Below are 22,530 nucleotides of genomic sequence, written 5' to 3'. Positions count from 1 at the left end.
TGTTTGTATGCAGTCGTCAGTCCACCCTCTTGCAAGATACATGAGAACCAACTGGGTCAGGGCCATCTTATCGTATAGGTACACTCTGTAGCTGCCCATGGCACCACAATTCTAGGGGCCTTTAAGCAGGGGAGGGTGGTGGTCACATAATCAGAGTGGTGAGGTAGCATTCTCTACCTGCAGCCATACAGTGAATGGCTGTCAGCATGTTATTGGTGGACGACTGGAGCTATCCACCAGTCAGAGTGCTGACAGCCATTCACTGTATGAAAGCACTTAGGGGGTCATTCCGAGTTGATCGCTCGCTAGCTACTTTTAGCAGCCGTGCAAACGCATAGTCACCGCCCACGGGGGAGTGTATTTTCGCTTTGCAAGTGTGCGAACGTGTGTGCAGCCTAGCGGGACGAAAACGTTTTTTTTGCAGTTTCTGAGTAGTTCTGGACTTACTCAGCCCTTGTGATTACTTCAGTCTTTTTGGTCCCGGAATTGATGTCAGACATTCGCACTTGGACACGTCTGCATTTTTCCAAACACTCCCTGAAAACGGTCAGTTGCCAGCCACAAATGCCCTCTTCCTGTCAATCTCCTTGCGATAGGCTGTGCGAATGGATTCTTCATTAAATCCATCACCCAGCTACGATCCGCTTTGTACCCGTACGACGCGCGTGCGCATTGCGGCCCATGCGTAGTAGTAACCTGATCGCTGCGCTGTGAAAAATGGCAGCGAGCGATCAACTCGGAATGACCCCCTTAAAGAGATGTTGCAGAACCGTCGGAGGGACAATTTTTTTTTCCAATTGGTTCCCCAGAATGGGTGTGTAGGAGACCCAGTGCATTGCTTTGCCCAGGGTCTACTATGATGTTAAGACAGTCCAGAACTGGGTGATATCAGACAAGCTTATTCATTTTATTGTGAACTAAATTTTACTTCTAAATTTGGCTATTCAGATATTATCGGTGTCCTTTCATGTTGTGCATTATGGCCCTTATTCAGATGTGGTTTGAGATGGGCCCTGATGCGCAAAGTATTGATGTTCGGTACTGTCGGTACTTCTATGTAAGCAGCAGTAATAGCGCCTCCAACCACATCTGAATGAGGGCCATTAGCATTCCCTTATCCTTTTTAGTTAAATATTTTTATATAATTCAAACGCATCTTACATATAACATCTTGAACCTGTTGAGAATGTGTGTGCAGTTTTGTAAGTGACCAGAGTACTGTATACACACCAGCGGTTAGTGTGTAGGCATTGACCAGTCCAGTAACATAACAAGGCTCTGTGGTTTATTGTGGCCCAAGTGACTGTACAGCTGTACTTACTGTTAAGATGGTTGGATCAGCAATATAGCAGCAATATAGCAGAAGCCTCCACCATGTTGCTCATACACAGTGGCAAAATGTCGTTGCACATGCTCACATACACTATCGGTGCCCATCTTGGTAAGGGAATGAAGTTTCCCCAGAGGAGCCATGTTTTGTTGTTTTGTTTGACACCGGAGGGGGTAAGTATTTCTACCATCCCTCCTGTCACCCACCCTGACCCTCGGGGGGTGGCTGCTACAGCTAACTCCCGGGGGTGTTGGCTATGGCTAACCCTTGGGGGGATGGCTAGGGCTAACCACACCCCTTAGTGCCTAACCCAAGCCCTCCCCCACTCTGGGCCCTAACCCTAAACCCTGATACTCACCTTCGGCATCCTGGCTGTCGGTCTCCTGAGTGGTGTTGGTATTCCAGCATCGGTCACATGACTGCCGGCATCCTGACAGCCAGGATACTAAACGCATCCCATCCTGTCTATATTAGCAATCATATTTCTGCATTCATGTAACTTTGTGTTATAAAATATATGCATCAAATGTATTCTCCTCATGAAACCTCCATCCTAATACGCCTCTTGCATATCTCTAGCTTGCACTTTCCCATGAATTATGAAGTATATATGCTGCTCCACACTCAAGCCTATGGTACCTATAGCTCTCTCTACTTCATCTGGGTTTGGACTTTCACCACGATCTACTGTTACTTTCCACAATTTCTCCTGCTTAAGTTACATTTCCTTGTGTAGTTTTCTGTGCTTCTAAATTCAATGAACCCCATTATAGATGTAATACCTGTATATGTGCTCCTTACAACCATTATTCTGCAGCTCTGATACTGTAATTGTGTTTGCTGTCACACCTTTTAACTCAGAACACACTGTACTTGCTCTGTCTGTGTTACAGCAGCTCTCAGTATTTTTTACATGTGGTCAAGATGGCGCCTCAATGCTGATCTGGTATTTGCAAAGAAATTCCCAATTTGGCTGTGGCACTTCTGCATACACTCTGAATGCTTTGATGCTTCTTTTCCCACTTATGTGTAGAGGTATCCCTTCTGTAGTATAGTGTTCTGGGTGTCTGTTACAACTGTGCGCTCTTGGAACTCTCATGCAGTGCTTGGGACTTGTAGTACCTGGATACTGTTGTGCCTGGGGTGTGTTGTGCCTGTTGAGAATGTGTATACCGTTTTAAAAGGACAGCAGAGTACTGTACACAGCAGCGGTTATTGAGCACTGAGGATGCAGTCAATTGACCTACAATCAAAATACTGATGGTCAAAATACCGGCAACCATAGACCAATGGTCAAAATACAGATAATGTCAAAATACTGACATAAAAAATGTCGACACGGTCAAAATACCATCATTTAAAATGTCGACAGGTCAATTACTTTTTCACTGAAACCAACTTGTTCATACTTTACCATCCCATTGGACGTGGAGGGGTAAAATAATAGTAGTGTGCTGAGCGCAGTGAGGCACTGCGCCCGAAGCAAGGCAAGCGCAGCGAGCCATGCAAGGGTACGCAGTACACTTATATGGTGTCCATGTCGGTATTTTGACATTTTAAATGTCGGTATTTTGACCGTCTGTATTTTAATTGTAGGTAAATCATACTGATCCCATGCACTGATCAGTCCAGTAGCTTAACCAGGCTCTATGTTTTGTTGTGGCACAAATGAACGAACAGCCATACTCACTGTTACAATGTTTGTATCAGCAATGGAGGGGAGCCTATAGCAGAGTAGGGGTGTAGGCAGCTCACCAGCCAGTGACTGTCTTCTCTTAAGGTAGCAGTCCAGGGTTATGGCATGGTGAAGTTACAGGTCTCAAGCTAAGAGGAAGATGTCCATTCTCCATTATGTTGCGCATGCACAGAAACCCTATCAGTGGCCATCTTGGTTAGGGAATGAAGTTTCCCAAAGGAGAAATTTTGTTGGAGACTGCGTAGTAGCGCACTCCAGTTCTAACAAAATCATGTCAACAAACTTGCTAAACAATGTATGTTTAGATTCAATTTAATTCTGTACCTCTACTGATGTTGATAAGGGTGGCTGTAGGCTTCATCAATTGAAGCTGCTCTCTTCCAATCAATTTGTGGGTGTCCGGGGTCAGCTTTACAACGACCATAACAAAATCAGCTTGCTGAAGTAAATCGGCCATGTTAGTGCAGTACTCAGCATCTACAGCCATTTCTTCTTCCAGACTTCTGTTCCAAACATTGTTTAAGTACATTTGTGTGAGCATTATACATAACATATGTAGCATATACACGTGAAAAACACTTCTAGACTAATATTGTAGGTAAAAGAATTTTAACAAACCCTTCCTACTTTGGGAATACACATACATAGAATATTAAAATGTTACTATGATGGTCAGTAACAAAGGATAGTTAAGATATAGGGGGGAATGTAATAGCCTGCGAGAAGCAGGAAGTGCTAGACTTTGTGCGAGTTCTCCGCCTTTTTCTAAAGCAGCAACCCAGAGGCGTCACCGGGTGTGGTGACACCCGGTGCGCCACTGCAGCAACCATTTTTTTGCCGTGTAAATGATTACCGCTTTAAAAAAAAACAGGAGAGCTCGCACAAAGTCTCGCACTTCCTGCTTCTCACAGGCTATTACATTCCCCCCATTATATCCTAAGACTAGAAAAGCTCACTGGGTAGGTAGCAAAAACAGGCGTCTAAGTGATATTAGGCCTGGATATGTATAGGTCTCTGTCACTTTAAGACATTGCCCACAGCCACTATTGCACATTTCAAGCAAATGGAAGGACTGCCATTGGGCACTCACTAGCGGCTAATTAAATATCTCCCATAATGTGAAGTGGGGCACTGTAATGTGGCACAATATGATATGGAGGCACTATAGTGTGGCATAATATGATATGGAGGCACTATAGTGTGGCATAATATGAACTGGAGGCACTGTATTGTGACATAATATGAACTGGGGACACTATGGGGGTCATTCCGACCTGAATGCTAGCAGGCTACTGTTAGCACTGCTGCGATCAGGTAGTGGCCGCCTGGGGAGGGGGGATTAGCTGTGCTGGGCTGCGTTTCGCTGTGCAAAGACTGCACAAGCAAAACATTTGTGCAGTATCTGCTCAGCTCAAGACTTACTCACCCGCTGCGATGATCCTTCCTGGAGCTGACGTCAGGATCCCTCCCTGCATTCGACCAGACACGCCTGTGTTTTCTTCAGCACTCCCAGAAAACGGTCAGTTGCCACCCCCGGCCGGCCTCTTCCTGTCAATCTTCTTGCGTTCGCCGCTGCAAATGCTTTCTTCGTAATTCTCGTTGCTGCCCGGCGACGTCACCAGGCAGCGATGCGCCTGCGCATTGCCGCCCACGCTCATGCACAGTTCTGACCCGTTCGCACGGCTGCAAAAAACTGCAGCATATGAATGGGTCGGAATGACGGGATGTCATAATATGAATTGGGAGTACTGTGTTACATAACGTGTATTGGTCACCCTACACTGTGGCATAATGTGAGCTAGGATACTACCATGGTTCATAAAATAAACTAGGGCACTACTGTGGGGCATAACATTGACTAAGGCACTTCTATGGATCAGAAAATGAACTAGAGCACTGCTATTGGGCATAAAATTAACAACTGCTGTGGAGAGGTGTCTCTCTAGAAGCATTGGGACAGGGGCCCCTTCAATATTTTGCTATGGGGCCAACAATGTTCTGGCTACGCCCCTGTACAGTTAGCTTTGTAAAAAAAAATGCTTTTTGGTGTTTTTTATATCTTCTCTGCTTTTTTTTTATAAAATGCCTCGTTGGTGGATTGTTTCTCTATAAATGTAGCATGTAGATGCAAGCAGAATTTAACTATACAGTTGGCAGAGGCAAATCAGATTAGGATGATAAATAGATGAGCAATAGAAATAAATCATCCCATAGCTACACAATGCTTACACATAACTATGGGGGTGATTCAGACCTGATCGTAGATGTGCTAAATTTAGCACATCTACAATCAGTTTCTCTGACATGAGGGGGGACGCCCAGCACAGGTCTAGTCCGCCCCGCATGTTAGGCCCTACCCCCCCTCCGCACGGGTGCGAAAGCATCACACGGCGGCGATGCTTCCGTTCCCGCCAAGTAGCTTCCTACCTGAGCATCCGAGCTGCTCTGGCAGGCAGCTACCTGCCGTGTTCTTGGTCGCATCGGCTGCGTGTGACGTCACACAGCCATCGCGGCCTGCCCCGGTTATAACACTGTTGGTGGGGTGCGGTCTGGACAACGCAGGCGTGTCCGGATCATGCCCCACCAATGGCGTTGTAACGCCGTTGGCATGCCCCCTGATGTCCCGCGACCACCTCTGCCTGTCAGATGCTTTTGCATCTCACTGGGTGCGCACGCGCAGTGTGGCCATTGCATGTGCGCACAACGCTTAGGGCTTTGGCTATGAATTAGGTCCCATGCAGATGGACAGCTGCCAGAGGCGTAGCTAGGGTTTTCGGAGCCTAGGGCAAGATGAAAAATGGCGCCCCCCCAAAAAATGGGCGAGTCAAAAAATGGGCGTGGCCACACTCCAGAAGGGTTGTGGCCACGCACCAGAAGGGGTGTGGCCACTATAAATGGCTGACAGTGCCAGTTACATTGCCCCACAGTGCCAGATACAATGCCCCACAGTGCCGGATACATGCCCCACAGTGCAGGATACATTGCCCCACAGTGCCAGATACATTGCCCCACAGTGCCAGTTACATTGCCCCACAGTGCCAGTTACATTGCCCCACAGTGCCAGATACATGCCCCACAGTGCCAGATACATTGCCCCACTGTGCCAGTTACATTGCCCCACATTGCCAGATACATTGCCCCACAGTGCCAGATACATTGCCCCACTGTGCCAGTTACATTGCCCCACTGTGCCAGATACATGCCCCACTGTGCCAGTTACATGCCCCACTCAGTGCCAGATACATGCCCCACTGTGCCAGTTACATGCCCCACTCAGTGCCAGTTACATGCCCCACTCAGTGCCAGATACATGCCCCGCTGTGCCGCCCCCCCCCCCCGGTCACTCACCGTTTGTTGATATGTGAGGGGAGAACGCAGCGCAGCTTCTCTCCTGCCCCTCACCGCTCCAGGTCTCCGGCAGCTGTGTGGCGGCGGTTCGCTAGCCAATCAGAGCTCACGGACCGGCAGCCAATCAGGAGCTGGTCCGCAAGCTCTGATTGGCTAACGCCGCCGGAGACCGGACACACGCAGCGCTAGTGCTGGCAGCGGCGGTGAGGGGAGGGAGAGACGCTGCGCTCTCCTCCCCTCACATTTCGGCGTGACGGGGGCGAGTGGGGCATGATGCCCTGGCCGCCGGCGGCGCCCCCCTCTCCTGGGCCTGCCAAGGCACCCAGGGCACGTGCCCCACTCGCCCTACCCTAGTTACGCCTCTGACAGCTGCTGCACATGTGCTGAGCCTGAGCACAGACTTGGCCTTCCAAGTGGTAACACTTTCAGTCAGATTAGTAGCAGTTTTATAGGGTGTGGAATGTGTGTATGCGTGATCGCCGCCGAGCTTGGTGGCGACCTACGGTCGCAATGGGTTCTGTTCCTACTCTATGGGCGTCGTGGACACCCACGAGTGGGAATAGTCCCTGTTGGTCAGCATGCCGACCGTCGGGATTTTGAGGGGACGGGATGTAGGTGGAGGTTATGTGACCATTGCTCTCCTGACCACCGGTCACATAACTACATCCTGTTTTTATGCATGCTATTGGTGAATGTGTGTGTACAGTACATGACCGGAGGAACAGCTATTTGTTTGCTTTGAACTTGCTCATCATAAATGCCATCCATAATTTTCACTATTTATTTTTTTGGTTAGTCAGTTTTTATATCCTGCAAGATGCTGCCACTGTTATAGATATCTTAGGAGAGATGTTATTGATATTAAGCTCTCTCATCAGTTATTACTGTACTAAATAGGAAAAATATTATTAGACAACAGTCATTGTTATCAGAACCCTTAACTGCTCAGTTATACTTAACACAATATTTTTCAAAATTGTATTCCAATGCTGATTATTTAAATCAGGGGTGGCCAGACTTTTTGGACCTGGGATCTAGTTTTTGTTACTTACCGGTGATCTACCGGCGTCAAATAACACCAATAAGAACACTCACATTTAAAAATAGCACTAAGAATTACATCATCAAGTAACCCCCTTCTGTACAAATCCCCCCTTTTACAGATCCCCCTTTGTACAGATACTCCCCTTCCAGTCCCCTGCATAATAGCCCCCTGTACAATAATCCCTTTCTGTGCAGATCCTCCACCCTTTGAAGACCCCCCCTTGTGTTAAAAAAATAAAAAAATCCTTTGTGAAGATACCACGCTCTGTGCAGAATCCCCCCTTTGCAGATTGTCTCTCCCCTTGTGAAGAAGCCCCCCTTTGCATAACTTACCTGACAACAAGTTGTCCTGCTGCCTAGCTTTAATCCTCCCTCTCCCCGTAGTCACGGCTCCCGCTTTCACGCTGCATGACCTCCCGCTGGATGCTTCTCCTGACGTCGCCACTGCCGGTTAGATCAAACTGGATCCAACTAACGCCCAGGCTCCTCACATCGCGGGTGACATCATTACGTCACCCGCGCACCCGCATACTGCATCCCTGGGAACTGTGAAGAGAAGCAGCAGCGGCAGGCTCCTTACACAGTTATTTTCTGTTAAATCTGTTGCGATCTACCGGCGGATGCTCCGCGAGCTACCGGTAGATCGCGATCTACCTATTGGCCACCTCTGATTTAAATATATGGTAAGGCATTGACTTAGGCTGTTATGTGTGCCTTACCTCCGGTTTCTATTGTGGTAGAGAATTCTCATTCTGAAAGCTTTGGCTCGCTGAGCTATGCTGTAACCGATGCTTCCCATTCCAATGATACCCAGCGTGGCCTCTGTGATGTCGTCACCCAAGCAGTTGAAATCAAAATCTTTAGTGTCCGGTGAACACGCTATTTTGTTGCCTGTGAAATAAAAGATATGCAGCAGTTGCATTAGAACCTACCTTTGCCATGTGTGCCATCTGTCCTCTCTGGGGTGCAGTAGACTCAGGCATTGAGTCTACTGCGCATGCACAGGTCTCCGGAAACACTCGCCATGTTTCTGGTGACTAATCTCTGACTACTGCACATGCGCAACTAACGGTGAAAATGGCCACCACAGCATTTTCTGGGTGATTTCTGCTTCAGCTGCAGCACCAAGAAAGGACTCGGGAGTGGTAAGTAATTAAACATGGGTGCAGAGTGTGCGCATACACTGCACCCATTATAGAAACGCCAATGACTGACATCCCTCCCTCACATCACATGGCATGCTGACTATTTGTGCCTGTGTCTGGCAGTCATTTGTGCCTGAGATGTTTTGAAAAGGAGATAATGATTGTAGGAGAATAGCTATTAAAAAAAAAATTAGTATCAGACACATTTCTACAAAGTACTTTAATTTAAAGGGTCTGATTGAGAGATATGCATAAACACAATGGTTAGGGGCATCACCCATGTTTGTGAGACTGCGAATGCACAGTGGCCCTCATTCCGAGTTGTTCGCTCGTTCTTTTTCTTCGCATCGCAGCGATTTTCCGCAAACTGCGCATGCGCAATGTTCGCACTGCGACTGCGCCAAGTAAGTTTGCTAAGCAGTTTGGTATTTTACTCACGGCATTACGAGGTTTTTTCTTCGTTCTGGTGATCGGAGTGTGATTGACAGGAAGTGGGTGTTTCTGGGCGGAAACTGGCCGTTTTATGGGAGTGTGTGTAAAAACGCTACAGTTTCTGGGAAAAACGCGGGAGTGGCTGGAGAAACGGGGGAGTGTCTGGGCGAACGCTGGGTGTGTTTGTGACGTCAAACGAGGAACGACAAGCACTGAACTGATCGCACTGGAAGAGTAAGTCTCGAGCTACTCAGAAACTGCACAGATAAATCTTTTCGCAATATTGCGAATCTTTCGTTCGCAATTTTGCTAAGCTAAGATTCACTCCCAGTAGGCGGCGGCTTAGCGTGTGCAATGCTGCTAAAAGCAGCTTGCGAGCGAACAACTCGGAATGAGGGCCAGTATTCATTCAGCGCATGTACTGAACAAGTCCTGCATGACCACACACAGTGCCTCCAAGACGCAACATATCAATCATATGGGGCCAGGTGGGAGCGGCACTGCTTGCTTTTTCCAGAAAATGAGGCGTCTCCAGAAAATAGGCTTACTCAGATGGCCAATGCTGCTGCTGATCCAATGCTGCATATTCAGATGCAATACTCAGATACAAGATGCTGGCAGGAGGTATCTTTTTCCTCCAGATGCCTACTGCAGCATTAGCATATTTTTTCACAGCTGCTGTGCAAAAGCATCTCTCTGAATCAGGCCCAAAGTTATCAATGAAATAACTGCAAAACTCTGATAAACAAAGGGGTTTTATTAACTTTTGGTTTAAAGACAGATTACAATCAGAGCTATGTCTTGATCCAAACACCCTCTCCAACTACTGACCCATCTCTCTCCTCTCTTTTGCCTCCAAATTCCTTGAGCGTATTGTCTACAACCGCCTTACTGTATTTCTTTCCTCCAATTCACTGCCTGACCCAATCCAGTCTAGCTTCCGTTTTCTGCACTCCACTGAAAGTGCCCTCACCAAAGTCTGCAATGACTTCCATGCTGCCATATCTAAGGGCCACTACTCTCTGCTTATGCTTCTTGATATCTCTGCTGCTTTTGACAAGGTGTACCTCCCTCTCCTTCTGCAAATCCTTCACTCCCTTGGTCTGTGTGATACTGCCCTCTCCTGGCTGTCCTCCTACCTTTCTGACCATTCTTTCTCTGTCTACTCTCATTACTCCCCCCTCCCCCCACTTCCACTAACTGTAGTTGTCCCTAGAGATGAGCGGGTTCGGTTCCTCGGAATCCGAACCCGCCCGAACTTCAGCTTTTTTTACACGGATCCGAGCGACTCGGATCTTCCCGCCTTGCTCGGTTAACCCGAGCGCGCCCGAACGTCATCATGACGCTGTCGGATTCTCGCGAGGCTCGGATTCTATCGCGAGACTCGGATTCTATATAAGGAGCCGCGCGTCGCCGCCATTTTCACACGTGCATTGAGATTGATAGGGAGAGGACGTGGCTGGCGTCCTCTCCATTTAGATTATAAGAGAGAGAGATTTACTGGATCTTAGGACTAGGAGGAGTACTGTAGAAGTGTAGAGAGTGCAGAGAGTTTACTAGTGAGTGACCACCAGACAGTGCAGTTTATTTAATATATCCGTTCTCTGCCTGAAAAAAGCGATACACACAGTGACTCAGTCACATACCATATCTGTGTGCACTGCTCAGGCTCAGCCCAGTGTGCTGCATCATCTATATATATTATATATCTGTCTGACTGCTCAGCTCACACAGCTTATAATTGTGGGGGAGACTGGGGAGCACTGCAGTGCCAGTTATAGGTTATAGCAGGAGCCAGGAGTACATAATATTATATAGTGAGTGACCACCAGACAGTGCAGTTTATTTAATATATCCGTTCTCTGCCTGAAAAAAGCGATACACACAGTGACTCAGTCACATACCATATCTGTGTGCACTGCTCAGGCTCAGCCCAGTGTGCTGCATCATCTATATATATTATATATCTGTCTGACTGCTCAGCTCACACAGCTTATAATTGTGGGGGAGACTGGGGAGCACTGCAGTGCCAGTTATAGGTTATAGCAGGAGCCAGGAGTACATAATATTATATTAAAATTAAACAGTGCACACTTTTGCTGCAGGAGTGCCACTGCCAGTGTGACTGACCAGTGACCTGACCACACTGACCACCAGTATAGTTAGTAGTATACTTATATTGTGATTGCCTGAAAAAGTTAAACACTCGTCGTGTGACTTCACTTGTGTGTTGTTGTTTTTTTTATTCTATAAAAATAAAACTCATTCTGCTGACAGACAGTGTCCAGCAGGTCCGTCATTATATAATATATAATATATACCTGTCCGGCTGCAGTAGTGATATATATATATTTTTTATATCATTTATCATCCAGTCGCAGCAGACACAGTACGGTAGTTCACGGCTGTGGCTACCTCTGTGTCTGCACTCGGCAGGCAGTCCGTCCATAATTGTATACCACCTAACCGTGGTTTTTTTTTCTTCTTTATACATACATACTACTACGACATCTCTTTATCAACCAGTCTATATTAGCAGCAGACACAGTACAGTACGGTAGTTCACGGCTGTGGCTACCTCTGTGTCTGCACTCGGCAGGCAGTCCGTCCATAATTGTATACCACCTAACCGTGGTTTTTTTTTCTTTCTTCTTTATACATACATAGTTACATAGACATCTCTTTATCAACCAGTCTATATTAGCAGCAGACACAGTACAGTACGGTAGTTCACGGCTGTGGCTACCTCTGTGTCTGCACTCGGCAGGCAGTCCATAATTGTATACTAGTATCCATCTCCATTGTTTACCTGAGGTGCCTTTTAGTTGTGCCTATTAAAATATGGAGAACAAAAATGTTGAGGTTCCAAAATTAGGGAAAGATCAAGATCCACTTCCACCTCGTGCTGAAGCTGCTGCCACTAGTCATGGCCGAGACGATGAAATGCCAGCAACGTCGTCTGCCAAGGCCGATGCCCAATGTCATAGTACAGAGCATGTCAAATCCAAAACACCAAATATCAGAAAAAAAAGGACTCCAAAACCTAAAATAAAATTGTCGGAGGAGAAGCGTAAACTTGCCAATATGCCATTTACGACACGGAGTGGCAAGGAACGGCTGAGGCCCTGGCCTGTGTTCATGGCTAGTGGTTCAGCTTCACATGAGGATGGAAGCACTCAGCCTCTCGCTAGAAAAATGAAAAGACTCAAGCTGGCAAAAGCAGCACAGCAAAGAACTGTGCATTCTTCGAAATCCCAAATCCACAAGGAGAGTCCAATTGTGTCGGTTGCGATGCCTGACCTTCCCAACACTGGACGTGAAGAGCATGCACCTTCCACCATTTGCACGCCCCCTGCAAGTGCTGGAAGGAGCACCCGCAGTCCAGTTCCTGATAGTCAGATTGAAGATGTCAGTGTTGAAGTACACCAGGATGAGGAGGATATGGGTGTTGCTGGCGCTGGGGAGGAAATTGACCAGGAGGATTCTGATGGTGAGGTGGTTTGTTTAAGTCAGGCACCCGGGGAGACACCTGTTGTCCGTGGGAGGAATATGGCCGTTGACATGCCAGGTGAAAATACCAAAAAAATCAGCTCTTCGGTGTGGAGGTATTTCACCAGAAATGCGGACAACAGGTGTCAAGCCGTGTGTTCCCTTTGTCAAGCTGTAATAAGTAGGGGTAAGGACGTTAACCACCTCGGAACATCCTCCCTTATACGTCACCTGCAGCGCATTCATAATAAGTCAGTGACAAGTTCAAAAACTTTGGGTGACAGCGGAAGCAGTCCACTGACCAGTAAATCCCTTCCTCTTGTAACCAAGCTCACGCAAACCACCCCACCAACTCCCTCAGTGTCAATTTCCTCCTTCCCCAGGAATGCCAATAGTCCTGCAGGCCATGTCACTGGCAATTCTGACGAGTCCTCTCCTGCCTGGGATTCCTCCGATGCATCCTTGCGTGTAACGCCTACTGCTGCTGGCGCTGCTGTTGTTGCCGCTGGGAGTCGATGGTCATCCCAGAGGGGAAGTCGTAAGCCCACTTGTACTACTTCCAGTAAGCAATTGACTGTTCAACAGTCCTTTGCGAGGAAGATGAAATATCACAGCAGTCATCCTACTGCAAAGCGGATAACTGAGGCCTTGGCATCCTGGGTGGTGAGAAACGTGGTTCCGGTATCCATCATTACTGCAGAGCCAACTAGAGACTTGTTGGAGGTACTGTGTCCCCGGTACCAAATACCATCTAGGTTCCATTTCTCTAGGCAGGCGATACCGAAAATGTACACAGACCTCAGAAAAAGAGTCACCAGTGTCCTAAAAAATGCAGCTGTACCCAATGTCCACTTAACCACGGACATGTGGACAAGTGGAGCAGGGCAGGGTCAGGACTATGTGACTGTGACAGCCCACTGGGTAGATGTATGGACTCCCGCCGCAAGAACAGCAGCGGCGGCACCAGTAGCAGCATCTCGCAAACGCCAACTCTTTCCTAGGCAGGCTACGCTTTGTATCACCGGTTTCCAGAATACGCACACAGCTGAAAACCTCTTACGGCAACTGAGGAAGATCATCGCGGAATGGCTTACCCCAATTGGACTCTCCTGTGGATTTGTGGCATCGGACAACGCCAGCAATATTGTGTGTGCATTAAATATGGGCAAATTCCAGCACGTCCCATGTTTTGCACTTACCTTGAATTTGGTGGTGCAGAATTTTTAAAAAACGACAGGGGCGTGCAAGAGATGCTGTCGGTGGCCAGAAGAATTGCGGGACACTTTCGGCGTACAGGCACCACGTACAGAAGACTGGAGCACCACCAAAAACTACTGAACCTGCCCTGCCATCATCTGAAGCAAGAAGTGGTAACGAGGTGGAATTCAACCCTCTATATGCTTCAGAGGTTGGAGGAGCAGCAAAAGGCCATTCAAGCCTATACAATTGAGCACGATATAGTAGGTGGAATGCACCTGTCTCAAGCGCAGTGGAGAATGATTTCAACGTTGTGCAAGGTTCTGATGCCCTTTGAACTTGCCACACGTGAAGTCAGTTCAGACACTGCCAGCCTGAGTCAGGTCATTCCCCTCATCAGGCTTTTGCAGAAGAAGCTGGAGACATTGAAGGAGGAGCTAACACGAAGCGATTCCGCTAGGCATGTGGGACTTGTGGATGGAGCCCTTAATTCGCTTAACAAGGATTCACGGGTGGTCAATCTGTTGAAATCAGAGCACTACATTTTGGCCACCGTGCTCGATCCTAGATTTAAAGCCTACCTTGGATCTCTCTTTCCGGCAGACACAAGTCTGCTGGGGTTGAAAGACCTGCTGGTGACAAAATTGTCAAGTCAAGCGGAACGCGACCTGTCAACATCTCCTCCTTCACATTCTCCCGCAACTGGGGGTGCGAGGAAAAGGCTCAGAATTCCGAGCCCACCCGCTGGCGGTGATGCAGGGCAGTCTGGAGCGACTGCTGATGCTGACATCTGGTCCGGACTGAAGGACCTGACAACGATTACGGACATGTCGTCTACTGTCACTGCATATGATTCTCTCAACATTGATAGAATGGTGGAGGATTATATGAGTGACCGCATCCAAGTAGGCACGTCACACAGTCCGTACTTATACTGGCAGGAAAAAGAGGCAATTTGGAGGCCCTTGCACAAACTGGCTTTATTCTACCTAAGTTGCCCTCCCACAAGTGTGTACTCCGAAAGAGTGTTTAGTGCCGCCGCTCACCTTGTCAGCAATCGGCGTACGAGGTTACATCCAGAAAATGTGGAGAAGATGATGTTCATTAAAATGAATTATAATCAATTCCTCCGCGGAGACATTGACCAGCAGCAATTGCCTCCACAAAGTACACAGGGAGCTGAGATGGTGGATTCCAGTGGGGACGAATTGATAATCTGTGAGGAGGGGGATGTACACGGTGATATATCGGAGGGTGATGATGAGGTGGACATCTTGCCTCTGTAGAGCCAGTTTGTGCAAGGAGAGATTAATTGCTTCTTTTTTGGGGGGGGTCCAAACCAACCCGTCATATCAGTCACAGTCGTGTGGCAGACCCTGTCACTGAAATGATGGGTTGGTTAAAGTGTGCATGTCCTGTTTTGTTTATACAACATAAGGGTGGGTGGGAGGGCCCAAGGACAATTCCATCTTGCACCTCTTTTTTCTTTTCTTTTTCTTTGCATCATGTGCTGATTGGGGAGGGTTTTTTGGAAGGGACATCCTGCGTGACACTGCAGTGCCACTCCTAAATGGGCCCGGTGTTTGTGTCGGCCACTAGGGTCGCTAATCTTACTCACACAGTCAGCTACCTCATTGCGCCTCTTTTTTTCTTTGCGTCATGTGCTGTTTGGGGAGGGTTTTTTGGAAGGGACATCCTGCGTGACACTGCAGTGCCACTCCTAGATGGGCCCGGTGTTTGTGTCGGCCACTAGGGTCGCTAATCTTACTCACACAGCTACCTCATTGCGCCTCTTTTTTTCTTTGCGTCATGTGCTGTTTGGGGAGGGTTTTTTGGAAGGGACATCCTGCGTGACACTGCAGTGCCACTCCTAGATGGGCCCGGTGTTTGTGTCGGCCACTAGGGTCGCTAATCTTACTCACACAGCTACCTCATTGCGCCTCTTTTTTTCTTTGCGTCATGTGCTGTTTGGGGAGGGTTTTTTGGAAGGGCCATCCTGCGTGACACTGCAGTGCCACTCCTAGATGGACCCGGTGTTTGTGTCGGCCACTAGGGTCGCTAATCTTACTCACACAGCTACCTCATTGCGCCTCTTTTTTTCTTTGCGTCATGTGCTGTTTGGGGAGGGTTTTTTGGAAGGGACATCCTGCGTGACACTGCAGTGCCACTCCTAGATGGGCCCGGTGTTTGTGTCGGCCACTAGGGTCGCTTATCTTACTCACACAGCGACCTCGGTGCAAATTTTAGGACTAAAAATAATATTGTGAGGTGTGAGGTATTCAGAATAGACTGAAAATGAGTGTAAATTATGGTTTTTGAGGTTAATAATACTTTGGGATCAAAATGACCCCCAAATTCTATGATTTAAGCTGTTTTTTAGTGTTTTTTGAAAAAAACACCCGAATCCAAAACACACCCGAATCCGACAAAAAAAATTCGGTGAGGTTTTGCCAAAACGCGTTCGAACCCAAAACACGGCCGCGGAACCGAACCCAAAACCAAAACACAAAACCCGAAAAATTTCAGGCGCTCATCTCTAGTTGTCCCCCAAGGTTCTGTTCTTGGTCCTCTCCTTTTCTCTCTTCATACGTCCTTTTTAGGAGAACTCATTAGATCTTTTGACTTCCAATATCATCTGTATGCTGATGATACTCAAATCTAACTCTCCTCCCCTGACCTCTCCCCTGCTCTCCTCACTCGTATCTCCAACTGTTTCTGTTATTTCTTCTTGGATGTCCCAGCTCTTTCTTCCCAAAAATGTTTTATTTTTTTTTATTTTATTTTATTGAAGCATGAAATCACATACATTAAATGTACACCTCATGTGAACATGAATTTTACAAACATTATGAACAATTGTCCATTGTACACTGGATACGGTTTCAGCACATATTTCACAATGGTGCTATCTTTGATAACATACACATATAGGTGAGTTTAGTCATATAGGTGTAAAATAAAATAAAGTGAAGTAAACTGAACCCCCAGATCAATGCCCGCATAGCCCTCCCTCTCGTCGAGCAAGGCTCCCGCTCCGCTATCAAAATTAGCCACAAACCCAGATTATTCATTACCGAAGTTTACTTCACTTTATTTTGGGGGGATCTTGGTCATAAACACGTGTTTCGTACCCAGCTTTTTCTTAAACTTAACATGTCTAAGATTGAGGTGATCATTTTACCACCCTCCCTCACAACCTCATCTCCCACAATTTCAGTATGTATTGATGGCACTACTATCTCCTCTAGACGCAAATACGCTGTCTTGGGAGTAATCCTTGACTTTTCCCTCTTTTTCAAACCACACATTTATCACCCCTCACAAACCTGCCATTTTAATCTCAAAAATATTTCCAGGATCAGACCCTTTCTCACCCAGGATGCTACCAAGACCATTATCCACTAACTGGTCATTTCCAGACTGGACTACTGTAATCTCCTCCTAACTGGCATCCCTGACAAATGCCTCTCCCCACTTTAATCTATCCTCAATTCTACAGCCCAGGTCATCTTCCTCACCAAATGCACTATGTCTACCTCCCCTGTCTTACAAGCCCTTCACTGTTTTCCCTTCCCTTTCAGAATCCAATTCAAACTTCTCACACTCACAAAGCCTTATCCCACTCCTCTCCTGTTTATATCCCTGACCTTATCTCCCTTTACACTCCCACCCATTCTCTTTGCACTACTAATGCACACTGCCTCTCCAGCCTAATGATTACTTTCTCCCACTCCTACCTTCAGGATTTCTCACATGCTGCTCCCTTTCTCTGGAATTCTCTACCTCTCCCCTCAGACTCTCCAGCTTTCTAAAAAAACTTCAAATGGGCTCTCAAGACCGACTTCTTCACCAAACCCAGCCTATTCTCATCCTGACCCTCTATTCCATGCTCACTGTCTACCCAACCTGTATTACCCCTCCCCTTTAGGAATGTAAGCTCTCATGAGCAGGGCCCTCAACCCTCATGTGCTCGGTTTCCTGCCACCCTGATACTTATGTCAGGGTCGTCTGCTGCGGTAGCTACAGATGTGTCACGATCCGGGTATCTGGACGCCATTTCTTACCCATCAGATGCCTCCTAAGGCTGGCTCAGCGCTCCAGGACCGGATCCCATCTGTTATCCTAATGTTCACATTCCTGCATCCTCTCCTGTCTCTCTGAGATGCTGTCACAGTAACGCCTTATTACATCTGGCATGGCGTCTCCCGCGGCCTCCGCCGCCGTCCCTGAGCTTCTGCATGCAGAGTGTCAGAGTGGCGATTACGTCAGCCGCGGCCTCCGCTGTGTCCGCGTGGTTGGATGTGCACTTGTCAGCCTGGCGTCTCCTGTCTCCAGTGGCCGGCGCCGCCATTACTGTTTTCATTACCACATGGATTACAAACCAAACTTCCCTCCAAGTGTCTGCATGGGCGCAGCCATCTTGGATTCTGTCAGCTGATCATTTCCTCCAATCTGTTGTCAGTATTGTTAATCTGCATAATTGCCTAGCCAATCCCTTCCTTGCTGCAGGTATAAATACACTGTGCCTGAGCAAGGAAGGCGTCAGTGCTTTGGTTGTCAAACCTAGTTCCTGTTTGTCTCTCTCCTGTGATTGTCTTCCAGGTTCCAGCTCCTGTCTCAAGACTTCCACCATAGAGACCCGCACCAGCATTCCACCTGCGGTGTAGCCTGACTCTCCAATCCATTGTGGATTCATCTGTTTCCAGCTACAACACTACCTGCTTCCAGCTCAGCTTCCAGCAGAGTACAGCTTCCCTTAAAGGGCCGGTGTCCTTTCTACACTTTACCACTCTCCACCGGTATTATTATTTCTCCGCTCTCAAGTTCTACATTTCAGTTCATATTTCATCGCTCCCAAGTTCATTTATTATTTAACTGGTTCCAGCCAGTATCCACTCCGTGCTAACAACAGTCTGGTTCCAGCCAGTATCCACAGCAGCTGTTTTACCTTCAGCAACCCAGCTTTTCCTGGAACACCAGCTGGCACAATCCTGGGTTATCTCCATTGCTACAGTCGGGCCTGGTAAGGACTTTCCATCTAGAAGATCATAAGAACTATCTCACACTACCAGTGCCCTGTGGCTCCTGCCATCCTGTAGTACCCAGGAACTGTATTTATTATTTGCTGACTTTTACGTTTTCTTTTACTGCTGCTGTGTTGCGGAGTTGTTATAATAAACATCATTGACTTTTATCTAAGTTGTCGTGGTCACGCCTTCGGGCAGTTATTATTCATGTTACTTACATGTCCAGGGGTCTGATACAACCTCCCAGGTTCCGGTACATCTCAGCCCCTACAACTGAGGCTGCCTCCCGTCAGCTCAGGCCCTCAGTTGTGACAGTAAGCACTGACCTAATGAATCCAGCCGGAGACCAGGATCAAGCGGCCAGGCCGATGCAAGAACTGGCAGCCCGACTAGAACATCAGGAGGCTGCACAGGGCCACATCATCCGCTGTCTCCAGGATCTCTCTACTCGGCTGGATGGGATTCAGACAACTCTCCGTGGATCAGGCGCATCTGGTGCGTCAACCACAGTGACTCCAGCTATAACCCCACCCACCTTACCCATTTCTGCTCCACGTCTTCATCTTCCAACGCCAGCAAAATTTGACGGATCTCCAAGATTCTGCAGGGGATTTCTCAACCAGTGTGAGATTCAGTTTGAGCTACAACCTGGCAATTTTCCCAGTGACCGTACAAAAATTGCCTACATCATCTCTCTTCTCAGTGGCTCCGCCCTTGACTGGGCATCACCGTTATGGGAGAGGTCCGACACCCTGCTATCTTCTTACACTGCATTCGTGTCAACATTCAGGCGCATCTTCGACGAGCCAGGCCGGGTAACCTCAGCTTCATCCGAGATTCTCCGTTTACGCCAGGGGTCACGTACTGTAGGACAATATCTGATACAGTTCCAGATCCTGGCATCCGAACTGGCATGGAACGACGAGGCCCTGTATGCTGCATTCTGGCATGGCTTATCTGAGCTTATTAAAGATGAGTTAGCTACCAGAGACTTACCTTCTAAGTTAGATGAGCTAATCTCACTCTGCACGAAAGTTGATTTACGTTTCAGAGAGAGAGCAACTGAGCGTGGAAGATCATCTGCTCCAAAATCTTCTGCTCCTCCTCCTCGTCAACTGTCACCATCTAAAGATGAGCCCATGCAAATTGGCCGTTCCCGTTTAACTCCTGCTGAGCGCCGAAGACGTCTCTCTGAGTCTCTTTGTCTTTACTGTGCAGCTCCGTCTCACACCATCAATGCCTGTCCCGAACGTCCGGGAAAACTCCAAACCCTAGCTCGCCCAGGAGAGGGCCGGCTAGGAGTAATGATCTCCTCTCCATCTCCTCATGATTGTAATCTCCCAGTCTCGCTTCAAGTTGCTCAACGTTATCGGAACGTCATTGCTCTCCTTGATTCCGGAGCAGCTGGGAACTTTATTACTGAAGCCTATGTTAAACGGTGGTCCCTACCCACCGAGAGACTTCCTTCCTCCTTTTCCTTAACTGCCGTGGATGGCAGTAAAATTTTTGATACTGTTATTGCTCTAAGGACTCTACCAGTTCGTCTGAGAGTGGGAGTTCTTCATTCCGAACTTATTTCACTTTTAGTGATTCCAAGAGCCACACATCCTGTGGTCCTGGGCCTTCCATGGCTCCGTCTTCACAATCCTACAATTGATTGGACGACTACGCAAATCCTGGCATGGGGTTCCTCCTGTGCAGAGACATGTTTGTTTAAAGTATTGCCTGTCTGTTCTTCCTCCCCCAGGTCGTCTGATGTTCCACCTCCTCCATATCAAGATTTCACGGATGTGTTCAGTAAAGCTTCTGCTGATATCCTTCCTCCTCATAGAGAATGGGACTGCCCGATTGATCTCGTTCCAGGGAAGGTTCCACCTCGAGGCCGAACTTATCCGTTGTCTCTGCCTGAGACGCATTCTATGGAGGAATACATTAAAGAGAACCTAGCAAAGGGGTTCATTCGACCTTCTTCTTCCCCAGCCGGCGCAGGCTTCTTTTTTGTAAAAAAGAAAGATGGTGGTCTGCGGCCGTGCATCGACTACAGAGGTTTGAACGACATTACCATCAAGAACCGTTATCCTTTACCCCTGATTACTGAGCTCTTTGACAGAGTTAGCGGAGCTACCATCTTTACAAAGCTGGACTTGCGAGGTGCATACAATCTCATCCGGATCCGTGAGGGTGACGAGTGGAAGACCGCCTTTAACACCCGTGACGGACATTATGAGTACCTCGTCATGCCCTTCGGATTGAGCAATGCTCCAGCTGTCTTCCAGCATTTTGTCAATGAGATTTTCAGAGACATTCTATACCGTCATGTCGTGGTCTATCTAGACGATATCCTAATTTTTGCCAACGATTTAGAGGAACATCGTTTTTGGGTTAAAGAGGTTCTGTCCCGTCTCCGTGTCAATCATCTCTATTGCAAATTAGAAAAATGCGTCTTTGAAGTCAAGTCCATTCCGTTTCTAGGGTACATTGTGTCCGGTTCCGGACTAGAGATGGATCCTGAGAAACTACAAGCAATTCAGAATTGGCCGGTACCCTTAACCCTCAAAGGGGTCCAGAGGTTCTTAGGGTTCGCCAATTATTACCGAAAGTTTATACGAGACTTTTCCACCATTGTGGCGCCTATTACTGCTTTCACCAAGAAGGGTGCTAACCCGTCCAAGTGGTCTGAAGAAGCCATGCAAGCTTTTCATCTTTTAAAACAGAGGTTCATCTCTGCGCCTGTCCTGAAACAGCCTGACATCGACTCTCCTTTCATCCTAGAGGTGGATGCCTCCTCCGTTGGAGTAGGAGCGGTGTTATCTCAGAGGGCTAAAGATGGCCATTTACATCCTTGCAGTTTCTTCTCCCGGAAGTTCTCCCCAGCTGAGCGCAACTATGCCATTGGCGACCAGGAGTTGCTAGCCATCAAGCTCGCTCTAGAAGAGTGGAGGTATCTGTTGGAGGGAGCTTCTCATTTAATCACCATACTTACAGACCACAAGAACCTTTTATACCTGAAGGGCGCACAATGTCTCAACCCTCGTCAGGCCAGATGGGCACTTTTCTTTTCCAGGTTCGACTTTAAACTCCAGTTCTGTCCGGGCTCTCAGAATCGCAAGGCCGATGCCCTTTCCCGCTCATGGGAGCAAGAAAATGAGTCAGAGTCTTCAGACAAGCATCCTATTATAAATCCGTTGGCATTCTCCACGGTAGGGATGGACTCTACGCCCCCATCAGGGAAAAGTTTTGTGAAGCCGATGCTAAGGAAGAAGCTCATGCATTGGGCCCATGCTTCCCGTTTTGCCGGACATACAGGTATCCAAAAAACCCCGGAGTTTATCTCTAGGTCCTATTGGTGGCCAACTCTGAAAAAGGACGTCTTGGAGTTTATTGCATCTTGCCCAAAGTGTGCCCAACATAAAGTATCCCGCCAGTCGCCTGCGGGGCAACTGGTTCCACTATCCGTTCCCCGTCGACCATGGACCCACTTGTCGATGGATTTCATTACAGACTTACCCATGTGCAACAAGTTCAATACCATCTGGGTGGTAGTTGACCGGTTCACCAAGATGGCACACTTCATTCCTCTCACCGGTCTTCCGTCAGCTTCCAAGTTGGCTCAAGTATTCATACAAGAGATCTTCCGACTCCACGGTCTTCCTGAAGAAATTATCTCAGATCGAGGAGTTCAATTCACAGCCAAATTCTGGCGAAGTTTATGTCAAGTCCTCCAAGTCAAGCTAAAGTTTTCCACGGCTTACCATCCTCAGACCAATGGTCAAACCGAGAGGGTGAATCAGGACTTGGAGGCCTTCCTCCGCATCTATGTGT

At 47.8% G+C, this 22,530-nt stretch overlaps 1 protein-coding gene across 1 annotated transcript in view; it reads right to left on the bottom strand.

The window, feature by feature from the left end:
- Nucleotides 1-22,530, bottom strand: part of LOC134928049 (glyoxylate/hydroxypyruvate reductase B-like) — a 91,784-nt gene that overhangs the window by 4,289 nt on the left and 64,965 nt on the right. The window contains exons 3-4 of the mRNA XM_063923293.1: nt 8,138-8,309; nt 3,351-3,529 (exon numbers count right to left, since the gene is read on the bottom strand). Of these exons, the coding sequence (XP_063779363.1) occupies nt 3,351-3,529; nt 8,138-8,309 (351 nt within the window). The remainder of the gene's footprint in view (nt 1-3,350; nt 3,530-8,137; nt 8,310-22,530) is intronic.

The sequence above is a fragment of the Pseudophryne corroboree genome, chromosome 5 (assembly GCF_028390025.1).
Source record: "Pseudophryne corroboree isolate aPseCor3 chromosome 5, aPseCor3.hap2, whole genome shotgun sequence".
NCBI lineage: Eukaryota > Metazoa > Chordata > Amphibia > Anura > Myobatrachidae > Pseudophryne > Pseudophryne corroboree.
This window is presented reverse-complemented; position numbering and strand designations above follow the sequence as displayed.